This window comes from Lutra lutra, chromosome 1, assembly GCF_902655055.1.
Source record: "Lutra lutra chromosome 1, mLutLut1.2, whole genome shotgun sequence".
Taxonomy (NCBI): Eukaryota; Metazoa; Chordata; class Mammalia; order Carnivora; family Mustelidae; genus Lutra; species Lutra lutra.
In genome coordinates this window covers 18,528,883-18,543,722 of record NC_062278.1, presented here as the reverse complement: position 1 = coordinate 18,543,722, position 14,840 = coordinate 18,528,883, and the positions used below count along the sequence as shown (strand labels likewise).

The 14,840-nt window shown below is 39.1% G+C and overlaps 1 protein-coding gene across 1 annotated transcript in view; it reads right to left on the bottom strand.

Annotated features, from left to right (window-relative positions):
* The window catches only part of APP (amyloid beta precursor protein), a 275,311-nt gene that overhangs the window by 181,443 nt on the left and 79,028 nt on the right, over nucleotides 1-14,840 (bottom strand). Inside the window, 1 exon segment of the mRNA XM_047721518.1 lies at nucleotides 13,039-13,168. Coding sequence (XP_047577474.1) covers nucleotides 13,039-13,168 — 130 coding nt within the window.

Genomic DNA, 14,840 nt, shown 5'->3' with positions numbered 1-14,840 from the left:
GAGAAGCAGACTCCCTGCTGAGCAGGGAGTCTGATGTGGGACTCAGTCCCAGGACTTCAGGATCATGACCTGAGCCGAAGGCAGTCGCTTAACCAACTGAACCACCCAAGTGCCCCAGCTCAAGTTATTTAAATGGCACAGCTTCTTGGCACACTGAACATGAGTCCCTAGTGTATTAAATAACACTTAGTGAATACAGACTATCATAGCCCCTGACTGACGGTTCTAAGTTCTCAGGAAAATGAGAAAAGGGACCCAGATGACCCACCCACAGCAATCTATCAACTCAGAGCTGATGAAGACATGACACAGTAAAGAAGGGGGATCTTCAGTGACAGCCAAACATTTAGGGTACAGACACACACACGGGCGTACACCATATTCTCAGCAAACTAGTTAATACTGAAGGGTATGGTGTAGGGGAACGTCAGCTAGGAGACACATTCTTGAAAATGCACGTACCTAATCAATAAACAGATAGGACGACCCCAAACTTTAATGTCACATAAAGATTTAAACCTCTCGAGGGGGAGTACTTACATCTACCCATCAAGCACCTATTAAACACCACATGCATCTCATCATTTACTAACCGCATTTAAACAGCACAGTCATTAATGGCTAGCATTCAAAACTAGAATCCTCACTCTTATCGTACAACATGAGAATCTGAAAGAAGTTTCTAAACTCCATCACCATTATAAATGATATTTAAGAAGTGGGTTTCTAGTAAAACAATCCTTTATCTCTGGAGTTAAAAGCCACGGATAATGAAACTATCTTGAACTAATCTAAATGGTATGCTTTCTCTCTCAACACAGATGCCTCTGCCATACATTGGCTTTAAACCAGAGGCCTGGCGAACAGGTTAGACCCCATCTCCGAGAGATAAGCATTGAATGTACTTTTACCTGGATCCCCCCCAAAAAACTTGGTTTCTTCCTAATCAGAGATTCCTATGTTGGCTTTTTGGTTGTTTAATAAAACCTGCCTTTCCTCTGTCGATCAATACTGGGTAAAATATAGTAACAGACATTTATTGTAACCTCAAGAGATTCTTTGAGGCATGTGAAACTGACACTTTATGCCTTTTCCTCACTTAGTGTTTGGACTACTCCTTCTTTTACTTTTCCTTCCTTTTCACATTAGTAACACTAAACCCTCCGTTCATTCATTCTATATGCATCTACTAAGTACCTTCTCTGTGCCATGACACCCTCAAAGCCCTGGGGGTATTTCAGTGAATGAAGTAGAAGTCCCAACTGCTGCAGGGTTTACATTTCAGGCAAACAAACAAACAAACAAATAAATAAATAAATATAAAAAAATAAAATAAAAACCCCCAAACAAAAAAAACCCTACAATTTTGGTGAATATATGGTCACTAAGGGAAAACATTCTTAGTCTTTGGCTCCACATGCCTTTTATCCCCGGTAAAGCTCTACAATTATTCTTTGCCTCATCAGGCCATCAAATCCACTAGCTGCAATACCTTCTCTCAACCTATTACCCTCCTATGGGTAAAATCTGAAAGATAATGAGGAGCTAGACTGCCAGGTTACTACAGTTTATGGAAATATTGCTCCAGAGTAGACAGGGTTGTTTTTTAAATTTTTTTTTTTTCCTACTCCAACGGTATCATTTTTTAAAAAAGATTTTATTTATTTATTTGACAGAGATCACAAGTAGGCAGAGAGGCAGGCAGAGAGAGAGGAGGAAGCAGGCCCCCTGCTGAGCAGAGAGCCTGATGCAGGGCTTGATCCCAGGACCCTGAGATCATGACCCGAGCTGAAGGCAGCGGCTTAACCCACTGAGCTACCCAGGCACCGCCAACTGTATCACATTTTAAAAGAAGTGATAGAATAAAAGGATTTATCCTGATGTACAGAATGTATACTGTAACAAGCACTAAGAAAATGGGTATAGCTCACGGGTGATTTTAGCACATCAATGATAGGCGCAAGATAAATAAAACCACACTGAATGTGAGCTATGTTTCTGGACACCACATAAAATACTCAAATAAAGTTCATGTCCTCCCAAATAAAAGAAGTTGATTTCTGTACTATTCCAAACTTAAATAATCAACCATCTTAGTTCTGTTCTAATTTTCCAACATTATGCACCAATACAACCAACACAACTACTGTCCTTGGGACCTTCCCGTACATGTTTGCTAATTCATATCTCTTCTTCGTCTCTATGCACGCCTTAGGTTGCATACGATGCCTCTCTCTGGAGAAGCTTCTATCATATGCTCCAGCTCACACTACCACCATCTCCCTAACTCCTGTTTTTACATCTATCCCTCATCCTAATTACACAGAAAGTGCATGCTATCTGGTCATCAAGTGGCTGGTTAATTAGGACTGGAAAATTTTTTTTTTTAATTTGACCTTCTCTAATTTTGGTGTGTGTCCAGGTTCTTCTTTTTTTTTTTTTTTAATTTTATTTATTTATTTGACAGAGAGAGAGAGAGACATCACAAGTAGGCAGAGAGGCAGGCAGAGAGGAGGAAGCAGGCTCACTGCTGAGCAGAAAGCCCGATGCGGGGCTCGATCCCAGGACCCTGAGATCATGACCTGAGCCGAAGTCAGAGGCTTAACCCACTGAGCCACCCAGGTGCCCCTAGGACTGGAAATTTAAAGAGATTTGTGGTAAGGGGAAACTTCCAGGGAAGACGAGGTTCATTTTGAACATGCTGAGTTTGGTCCCTCAACATGATCAAACACCTGTCACTCAATCAGAGAAGATCAGTGTGTTTCCAGAGTGAAAAGGATCACAAATACAAACCTCTACAACATCTAACGTCACGACATTCTGCCCCACATTCTGCAAAACGGGTAGAAAGGTAATTTTATTTACGTAGTCATAAATTATACCCAAGGAAAAGCAAACATCTCATGAAGTCAACATATACCACACAAGAAGCTCAGCTATTAAATCAGAGTTTAGCTTTATCGACCTCAAAGTTTAGACAGCCAAATAACAACACACCCCTCTAGCAGTAATAAGACTTGCAACCTTTAATTTTAAAATAAATTTTCTACATTAGAAAAACTGCCTGGGCGCCTTAAACTCGCCTTCTTCCTGCCACAGAACTACTTGATAAATTTCTCCATGGCAGGAAGAGGTAATAAAAACCACTGACTGTCATCTCATTTAGGGGTCACTTCTGCTACCTACTCTTACCCTCTCCCCATTGCAAAATTCTGCTCTGAAACAGCTATTTTTCTTGATTTTTCTACTGTAGGTCTGTCTTCTCACTGTGACAGTGAAATTTTACACCTGAGCCCACCTCCTGGGCAATGATGATATAAATTTTTTTCTTTTTATGTTACAACTTTGTTACTTTTTACCTTTGGGTTTTCTTTTTCTGAAGTTAACACTTGCCTCCATTTTAAAATTTGCTTTATTTTCTGTGTGTGCTTCAGGCTTGCACCTCTTCCAAAGTCTCCAACAGTACTCTGCAACCACTCTAAGCACAGGCAAGCCGGTCAGGTAATGCATCGGTGCCATTTGTTGCTGGAGACCTCCCCCTATCCCCACCCCCACCTGAGGACCCTCCTATTCTCCTTCAATCTGGGCTGGCTGCTCTCCTACTGCCAAGCAGCTGTTGCCATGGGACATCCCTTCACCACCGGGTTTCAAAGCTAAAGCCTGAGACTCACAGGAGTAAAGACGCAGGTTGGGATGGAAGGAACAATAGGAAATTAAGACTCCTAGGACAGATCTACAGCATGAATTTAAATTTGTCAACGGATGTGAAAAAGAGAGAATGTTTTATGAAGCCATTCAGATTAAGACAGCTTATTCTTAGACTCTACACTAAAACAAATACTGAGAGCTTTCTGGGTCAAGCACTAAAATTTAAATATTTCCTAAGATCTTTTGATACTGAAACTGAAGTACATCTTAAGTCAGGCTTTAGGTTCACCATCATCTTTATGTCACTTCTTACATTCAGGATGCTGTGTGTGTGTGTGTGTGTGTGTGTGTGTGTGTAACTGTTAAAAAAGAGCAAACCAGGGGCGCCTGGGTGGCTCAGTGGGCTGAGTCTCTGCCTTCGGCTCAGGTCATGATCTCAGGGTTTTGGGATCTAGCCTGTTGTCAGGCTTTCTGCTCAGCAGGGAGCCTGCTTCCTCCTCTCTCTCTCTCTGCCTGCCTCTCTGCCTACTTGTGATCTCTGTCTGTCAAATAAATAAGTAAGAATCTTAAAAAAGCAAACTTTTCCCCTCAATACTTTTCAGTCAACACTTTCATTGATTAAAACACCAAATTACTTTTTAAAAAATGCACTAAAATACTTAAGAGAAATCATTTTCCTCAATTTTACTTCAGTTTTCTTGACAGAATTAACTCTTCCCTTCACAAGAATAAACAGTTATACTTTAATGGGTACTATTTAGAGATATTACAAAAATAAGCTGTACCTAATGCACAGTATTAAAACTGAAAAACCTGGAAGTTCATAAAAAAGCACTTTTTAGTTCTTTTTCCTAGGGAAGAAATACAACAGAAATTTCCTATCAGTGGGGTGCCTGGGTGGCTCAGTTGACTGAACAAGGACTCCTGATTTCCATTCAGGTCATGATCTCAGGGTTCTGGGTTCAAGTCTTGCTTTTGGCTCAGCAGAGAGTCTGCTTGGGGATTCTCTCTTCCTCTCCCTCTGCCCCTTCCCCTAACCCCCTCTTGTGCTCACTCTCTCTCTAAAATGAATAAGTAAGTCTTAAAAAAATTTTTTTCCCATTATTTGTGATGGTATTAAGACTATGTCTAATATGGTTTACATCACTTTTTAATTATAATTCACTAATTAAAATATAATGAAAACTGGGGTTTTGTGGTGAGGGTCTAAGTTAATTCAGTGAGTTCCATTTTTTATGCTGGGTTTAGGCCACTTTCCTGTCCCAAGAACCGAAATCAGAGCTGTCCACACCATTCTAAATTTTTCCCCTACATTTTATATTTGTCTTCTTTTACAGTTATTCACATGGTACAGAACATGGAGCCTTAAGTCCCCCAAAATTTTGCACAAGTTTTGTTGTACAGGAATCGCACTTTTTACTATAGCATTTTGCAAAGTTATTTACAGGCTAGAACAGTAAGCAAAATCAAGGCACGATGGTCCCAAGTGTGTTATTTATCTTGGGAAATACAATGATGAGAATTGAGCTCTAAAGATAAAATGGAGAATCGGTGTCCTTTCTCTGCTAGAGAAAGTGACACTGTGGGAAGTGACCCAAGCCACACCACCTGAGAAAGGTGTTCATAAGTTACCAGAGTGAAAAGAGAACTTTTGGATAAAAGTCAATTTCCTTCTCAATTCCTCACCATAATTACCCGTAATCATTTACATCAGGAAGACAGAAAATTCCAGGACAAAAGGCCCAGCTTGAGGTTAGTTGGAAACATTATGGTTCTTCACACTAAATTCATGTTAAAACTACAAACTCATGATTTCCAAGACAATTACACAGATGTAACTGTGTTACAGTGTCTGGTTAACACAGAAAAGTAAATGTTTCAGACCCTCAGATCTGGTAGGACAGTATCAATTCCAAATAGAGGCAGAAACTAAAAAAAACTCAAAATAACATATCCACTCTATTCAGCTGATGTATTATTAAGTCAAAAGAACTTTTGTCTTTTTAAAATAAAGTAGGGGACAATGTGAGTTTGTGAAATTTAAACTACATGTAACTCTTTTTATTTCTTGGAAGCTAGCGTCCATCAGTCTCCCTATATGAAAAACAATTAGGGCGCCTGGGTGGCTCAGTTGGTTAAGCAACTGCTTTTGACTCAGGTCATGAACCCGGAGTCCCGGGATCTAGTCCCGAATCAGGCTCCCAGCTCCATGGGGAGTCTGCTTCTCCCTCCGACCTTCTCCCCGCTCATGCTCTCTCTCACTCTTTCTCTCAAATAAATAAATAAAATCTTTTAAAATTTTTTAAAATTTTAAAATAAAATCTTTAAAAATCTTTAAAAAATCAATTAAAAAGCAGTATCAAAAAGAAATTAAACACAGAATATGCTTTGCATGAGGTTAGCTGTTCACTATTGAAGATGACAGTAAATATAGGGGTCATTCTCACTCATAAGGATAAACCATAATAATCTCAATTTTAAATTTTCATATTCCAGTACCTCTTAGAGAGTCATAATGCACACAGACAACTAGCAGTCCAACTCAAACAGTGCTAGTATTTCATACCAAGAAATGGCAAAACATGAATAACCAGAATAGCAGGATGTGCCTGAGTAACTATACAACCTTCTTATGATTGAATTATTAGCTTAAAAAAATAATAATAACCTACTCTCAAAAATTCCAACCTTAGTTGCCAAAAACCACATATCACGGGTTTACATAAAATAGGTATATATTCAACAACAGCCTGAAAATAATTGCTTAGATGTAAATTTAAATTAAAAATATCATAATAGCATCCATTAAAAAAATGAATGAAATGAATGAATGAAAACAGCAATGCTTTTTAAAAACCACTACCTTTAATCATGATCAATTACTATTCTTCCCAAAACAGTGAACCGTGTTCTATACATTTTCTGTACGGTCCTACCTTCAGGATTTGTACTCATCATTTGTCTAAATCCCAAAATTAAGATATCCTCCATGCCTGTCCTAGTCCTTGAAATTTTGGCTCAAATGCTACTTCCTGCTAAGTCTTCTTTAAATTTCTCAGCTGAAATTCCCCAAACCCTTTCCTAAACTATAACCAGTAAAAGAGGAGGGACCACATTTTAACTATCTTCTTGGCCACACATGTAAGTAGTGGATACTTACCCAATGAATATATTAATTATACTTTTTACTAGCCACTTTTATAGGATTTATTTCTCTGTGAATAGTCTATTGACTGTTTCTCAAGTCGGAATTTAGAGAAAACATTGTTCTAAATAGTCCCTTTTATTACTAACAAATAATAGAAATCAGATTTTTAAACTTACTATCAATTAAAAAAGTAGCTTAATGGAGTATCTTTAAACTCAGAATCAGAAATAAGTATGAAAAATTTCTTTCATATCTTCATATGTAATAGCACACATGGATTTTATCAAAGTGACTACAAGATCTGCAAAACATTTAACCAAGAACTGATTACAAAAAGAAAACAAATGACTGCCAAGTATTTACTTGACAGTAATGTGTAATGTAATTACATGTAATGAACATCTAATGTTCATCACAGCACGTCACATGTAATGTTCATCACAGCACCATTTATTACATCACCATCACGAAATAAAGGAAACAATGAAATCACCTAAAGTAAGGAACAGACACTCTATAGGGTCTAGTAAAAGGTTAGTTTAGGGCGCCTGGGTGGCTCAGTGGGTTAAGCCGCTGCCTTCGGCTCAGGTCATGATCTCAGGGTCCTGGGATCTAGTCCCGCATCGGGCTCTCTGCTCAGCAAGGAGCCTGCTTCCCTCTCTCTCTCTCTGCCTGCCTCTCTGTCTACTTGTGATCTCTCTCTGTCAAATAAATAAATAAAATCTTAAAAAAAAAAAAGGTTAGTTTAAAAACTGTGTTTTCCAAAATTATTTAATTTCATGAATAAAGTAGTATAAAAATGGGAGGTGGAAAAAAGTTCACAAAACAAGAAATAAGAATAATGCAACTGTGAAAAATACTAAAAGCAGACTATATACAAAAAAAAAAATACAGACTCAAAGCAAGTTGTTATTTCTTGGTCATGGTTGCCTTTTTCTCAGCTTGGCACAATGAACATGCATTGCTTTTGTAATCAGAGAAATTTAAGCACACAGTTATAATTCTTAGCATGTCCTACAAAGGAAAATTCCCATTAACCCCGCACTATTCATTTCTCAATGCATCACCAAGAATTACTGGAATCATACCACTGCAAATAAAATGAGATTTCTTTTCTGTGCCTAGCATCTGGGGCCTGCATCAATGAATTTTGTGTTTTAATAAAGCAGTGACAGACAGAGCACCCCACAGGGCAAAGCAGGAGATTTTAAAAAACTGTAATTTTTAAAATAATAACTAATGTAACTTAATGACTCTTGAATATTAGTTAAAAAAAAAAAGACAAAATTAAAGATGTAACTACATAAATCATTCATGGTATCCTAGCTCTCATAATAGACAAAACACATGTTGTTTAAAGTTCCAGAAAGAAGACAGAACAGCAGTTACAATAATTAAAACAAGGAGATGAAAGTCAATGGGAGCTGGAGACAACAAAGACCACTAATTGTTTCTTTCTAAAATTTGATTTATTTAAAACAACAACAACAACAACAACAACATTTTCAGCTCAATCTGGAGCCAATATAATTAGCACCAGTGGGGAGCCGGCAGAAAAGGGAGGGAGATTTAACCACTGGTCTTGGTGGATGACCTGTCAGAAGGAAATAATTTCTATACATTCTATTCTCCTTCTTAACCCAATGTCCTTCCCCACTCAGAAGCAATCTACAGGGAAAATGTAATTTCTTCCCATTCAACAATCTGCCTTGAACAAATGTAGCTCCCATACACAAATCTGGAGTGAAAACAAACAAAAAACAAGATCAAAGCCCTTTCTGAAGAATTAGTAATGATGAATGCTGCTTATATGTGGTTGAAGAATGGAGACATTTTCTTTTAATTTGGCAGCATGGTACTTATAAAACTAAAAAAAATTTTCCCATAAGGAGTTACTACTATCATATAAAGCTTATAAAGTACAACCACCAGTAGATAAAATAACAATTATTCTGTGTGTTCTTTCAAGCCTTTGACTTCTTTTTCAATTATCACTACCTGTTGATAGATATTGGCATTTTATGTGCTGATTTCACTGTCCATCTTTTCTCAATGAAAGTCATTTATTATAGAAATTAACAAATAAATAAAATCAAAATCATCTGTAATTCCACTCTTTGTAAAGAAACACTGGTAAGATTTCTTTTCAATGCATATTTTCTTTTACATTATTGAGAATCGGACTCTATATATTGGCTTGGAAGTATGACACACTTGGAATGTTTGCTCGTCCCACGCAAAAGACCACTTAAAAAGGAGCCTGTTATCTGTCCAGGAACACTGAGTGATTAGCCTTCCCTGATGAAGAAACGTCCAGGGATTCTGGCCATTCCTTATGATAGCATGAAGGAGACAATCCTTAAAACCAGGACCAAGGATTCATATCCCTCTGGTGTGCAGAAGCTGGGCTCGTCAGGCATCATCCCCACTGTCCGTGTGTATATAACCCAGCACATGATCTCCCAGGGCTTCATAAGCAGTTGTAATAACAGACTGCAGAGGTCAATGAACAGGGGAGGAGGCACAGGTGCTGACCGGATTAACGTGCCAGCACAGCCGGGCATTTACAAGATCCTAGCGTCTGCAATAGGAATGATACAAACATTCTCCCATGCCCAGCCCCTTTCTTAAATTTAGGTGGAGTCTCGGGTAACATTCTTGGATATTGTTCTGCTGTATGATATATCTCAAGGGAAGTGTCATTTAGCGTAAATCCAAAAAACTGCTCTGGTACATTACCTGTCAGAATATCCAAATACAAACTTTTCATACCCAAGAAGATTAAGATAGCTGTAGATAATTCACACAACAGGAGCCACCAAAAGACAAGGTATGACTGTCTTAAAACTTTACTAAAGCAATAAAATCCAAACTAGAGATGAATCAAATAACTTCAGTTTCTCACCTGACCATGTCTGAATAGTTTCCTGGTCATTACTACTTGTATGTTTGGAAAGCCTGAATAGAAAATGAAATAGAATGACATTTAAGGTAACAATTCTCTAATTTCGAATTCTTTTGGAGTAAGCTATTAACCCACTTTTGCCCCCAGACATCAACAGTAATCTGTCTTAGGCAATGCGCCCTGCGCCCTGGACAGAACCAGGGGCAGAGCAGTGTTAGTTTCAGTGCTGGGTCTATTACACCAGATAGAGTAGTCATTCCTGTGGAAAAGGGTTGAGGGCTTTGCAAAGAAAATATTCTTCTTGAGTAATGACAACGATGTGCATGAGATAATTAATGAAACATTATCAGATAATAATACATATATAATAATATAGAGATAATAATAATATAAACAGATAATGAAACATTCATATGACGAAGAGCAATCTTATATTAAGGTTCTAGAAACACGATCAAAGGCAAAGGGTGAAAAGAGAAAGCCAACTGGCTCTCAAGGGAGATCAGCAACCCCGAGGAAGGAAAGTGTCAACAGCAACCTCATACACTTTCTCCATCCAGACAAGGAATGCAAGATACTGCGGAGCAAGTATGCCCAAGGCAAATACACGATCTGAAGACAAACAACACAGTACGACACTGACCCTGCATCTGATAGAAAGGTCAAGAAGGGTGCATGCTAGGCATAACAGGCATTTTTCTCTCCTCAAGCTCTGTTTTGGGTTTTAATATGCTTAATGTTTAAGACAATTGTACTCTGTTTTCTAAGTAGCTCTTTTCTGAGAATTCTCTTCAATAAAATCATGTCTTTTGTCTAAAGGATAAGTTTGGATATAACCAAACTTTTGAAGTTTGAAGGGTACTTATATTAATGCTAAACACTAATTCTTTGTTCAAGCAGCAAGTCATATGTAAGAACGCTGCTTATTACTACTATCAAGAGGAAAACATTATCACGTGGAGACTGAGTCACAACTGTCACCTATATGAATACAACGTGGGTTGTGACTTAAAAAAAACTGTTATCGACTGCCTCCCATTCACAGCCTTTCTTTCCTTTATGATCTGATTTGGTAAATCAGCTGGTTATTAGCTCCAAAACAATTTTTGTTGTGACCGTAACACTGGATTATGTATTGAAAGGTCCTGGACTTTGGTCCTAATTCTGCCACAAACACCCGTGCCAGGCAGACAGCAAGATATCCTCCCTCACGGACTCTCAGTATTTGTGCCTATGAAGTGAGACCACTTAGAAGGAAACTCCCTCCTTGGTGTATAACACACTTTATCACAATAAAACATTTTGACAGTTAATCACTGCATTATCATAAAATCTTTTGACTTCATATTTAGATCTGAAGACATTTCATACATCTTTTCTTCCTTTTGACAGTATTTTTTCCCTTGGAGTTTCAATTCACTCTTCCATGGGGCAGGGCATGGAGTAGGGCAAGAAGAATAGCTGGGAAGGAGGCGACAGTCAATTTAGGGTCACAGGAAACTTGGGGTCAAAGGAAATTCGCCACCACTAAGCCGCACCATTGCGGTGAACTGTAATCATAATGTGGATTCTATTGTTTAGTCAATTCTGACACTTCTGAATAGTTATGAAGCGGGAAGATCTTAAGCAAAATGACACATGTTCACTTCTGAAACAGGTGTAGTTGTGAGTGACCTATCAGGTGTCATCAGCAATGAAGCTCATCTAAAGATCTACTACCAGGGAATCTGGATGGCTCAGTGGGTGAAGCCTCTGCCTTCACCTCAGGTCATGGTCTCAGGGTCCTGGGATCGAGCCCCGCATCGGGCTTTCTGCTCAGCAGGGAGCCTGCTTCCCCGCTCTCTCTGCCTTCCGCTCTGCCTACTTGTGATCTCTCTCTGTGTCAAATAAATAAATAAAATCTTTAAAATAAATAAATACATAAATAAATACCTACTACCCAGTTCCCAGTGAGCATTATGTCCTAAACAAAATGTATCTGAAACATTTCACAGAATGGGTGAGAACCAAAAGAAACAGATCATTAATAAGACCTCACCCACCTAATTAACTGGTTCATAATCTACTTCCTAACATACACTGAATTAGATGGTCTCTTGGCCTAATAACTAAATTGGCTTGAAATACACAGTTGCTGGAGACAGCTGACCTCTATATTTAAACATACTTACCTTCATCTTATTAAATCTTCAGTTTTTAACCAGTTAGACAGAAATGGCTTAGCGGCCTTGTAAAGTATTTAAGAATAAGAAAGAAGGAGGAACCAAGGAACTCTTGAATTTAAGAGTCTGGTTTTCCACACTCTCCTCAACCATTCCATTGTGATTAGTAAAACTAGATGAAAACTTCACTCTAATGGCCAGTGTTTTCCATTAATGTCTTAAATTATGGACATTCATGAACAGTAATCAGTACATATGCTATTATGGCATTCACATTTAAGCAAGTATTATACAGATCTCCAGAATCTTCAACATGCATCCTAAGTTTGCTGTTGGTACTTTTTAAAAAAGATCCCTTTTAGTTTTTACAAGAAGTCACTGGAATGTATGTCAGTATTTGTCCACAGTCCCTCTGTATAGATCTCTACGTCCTTATTTACAACCATGCAAGCTAGCAGACCAAATGCTGATTTCCATACTGCCTGGTTACATAAAAATATCAACTAGGACAAGACTACTTACCAAGTCAAATTAAATATGGAGCATGACAGTGTTTCCAGAGGAAAAAGTATGACATCCCACTAAACAGCTCAATTTTTCAAATTAAAAGCGGAAGTAAAATTCAAGGTTGGTAAGAGAAACACACATTTAAACCTTCGTGATCTAACTGCTTCCTCCAGTTTGATGTAAGCAGAAAAGAATTCCCCAACTCTGCATCCAACTATTGCAAGAGGAGTAATTGGGTTGTTTCAAGAAGGAGATTCCGAAGAAATCAGCGGAATGGAGGAGCACCACATTAGGTTCTCTCCTATATGAAGTCTGTGTGAGAAAACACACAAGACCCTAGTTCTCCAAGTCTAGAGAGTTGGTGTGCATGAGAATCTCCTATGGGATTCGGCAAAATGAGGATTCCCCAGACCCTTCCATTTAGTCACTAAGGAATTGGTCTACGACTCCATAGTTTTAATAAACATTTTAGGCAAATTCATTCTGAGGCAGGACGCCCAAAATACTGTTCCTGCTCTGTCAGAATAGAGGATACCTTCAGAGTCCAAAACATAGTCCAGTCCATAGTGGAGGAAAGAAAAGCCCTATCTGATCTAATGAGCGCATCCTTCTTCTCCATCCCCAAAGACCAGAGCAGGCAGTGTGTGCCCCACGGCCGGCCAGCTCACCTAAGCAGCGGTAGGGGATCACGATGTGGGCGTGGGTCTTGCACTGCTTGCGGCCCCTCTTGCACCAGTTCTGGATGGTCACTGGTTGGTTGGCTTCCACCACGTTGGTGATCTGCAGTTCAGGGTAGACCTGGAAGAGCACACAAAAAGAGGAAGTGTTACCAGCGGCCGACCCCCTCCTCAACCACAGCTGTTGTTCTTAGGCACTGCTCTCTAGAAGCTTTCGTGCTGCTCTAACTCCGATAGAGCTTAAGAAATTCCGGGGAAAGAAAACAATGCAGGTGACAAAAACCTAATCACCCCATTCAAAATATTAAGTGATCTGACTTGGATTTTATTGTACCTTAAACTATTATTATTTTTTTCCCCAGGGAGAGATAAAATAGAAATGGGGAGGGGACCCTCTTATAAGTATAGGGTCATCTTAATGCAAAATCAAATGGTGTGAGGATGATAGTCTGTAATATCCTAAATAAAGGTTATAGTAGATACCCCTGGGAATATTACCATTACTTAAATTTAACCCACCCCTATTTTACTAACTAAGCAAACATTTTACATACAGGATACGACATATAGCTTTCTATATAAAAAAATCTTCTCTTTATTCAAAGTAATTTATATAAGAATCATTTGTTGGGGCATCTGGGTGGCTCAGTTGGTTAAGCGTCTGCCTTCAGCTCAGGCCATGATCTCAGGGTTCTGGGATCAAGCCTCATTATTGGGTTCCCTGCTCAGCAGGGAGCCTGCTTCTCTGCTCTGCTTCTGCTGCTCACCCCCTGCTTGTTCTTTTTCTCTCAAATAAATAAATAAATAAATAAATAAAATGTTTTAAAAAATCATCAAACAGTTATCATGGGTGTCATTTAGATAAAGAACTACATTCATGAAACTCTTCCCTTGATAACTAACTATAGCTCTTTGCTTTCATTATGGATCTCCATAGAGCACAGTGCTTACTAAGTGCTTGGAATGAAATGTGAAACTGAATCAAGATAAAATAAATTTGTCCAATACCAAATTTATTAATAGTAATGAGTAGGGATGTGAAAGAAAAAAAATAAAAACATAAAAATGACCTTCTAAACTACACTTTGCACTTCACTAGGATTACTGTTGTGCCAAATGAAAACAATCAAGAGAGACAAGCCTAAGGGAAGTGAGGCTGTAAGCAAGGGAATGGTTGGAGTGATCTAAAATCTTGAGTGGGAATAGGAAGGTGGGATACATAGTTAAAGGCTGTAGTATCAACGAGTCCTGGTGTGGGCTACAGAATTTAGGCATAAAGGCACCAAAGAAAGTGGGGGGGTTACAAGTGGTACTTGGAGCGTCGGAGAGTTGAAATGCAAGATTTTGGAGGACTTACATCATTGGCAATTTCAAGGAGCAGATTACAGCCAGGGGAGGGAATGGCTGATGAAGAACGATGATGGCATCAAGATCACTGGCAGAAGGAATAGTCAGGGAACCAGGAAACTGGCATCTTGGGAGGATCTTGGAGGTTGGCATTGTTTGGGTGACAGAAAGCCAAGAGCTACACCCTTCGAAGACGGAGGGGGAATGCCGCTGAGGTGGAGAGAGGTCTCCAGACTCCCAACAGACAGAAGAGCAAGCTGCCTTAGCTCAGGAGCCCATACCTCACAGTTGGGGCCGGCAGTGTTATGGGGAGGAGGGGGAAGAATGGTCGGGAAGTGAAGATGAGGAGGAAGGAGGCACAATGCCAGCAGGACTGTTAGGAAAGAACTTCTACCAGTTCTTCAGGGAGGCTTCAGGGAGAAGCAACGCTTGTGAGGAGAACCAGG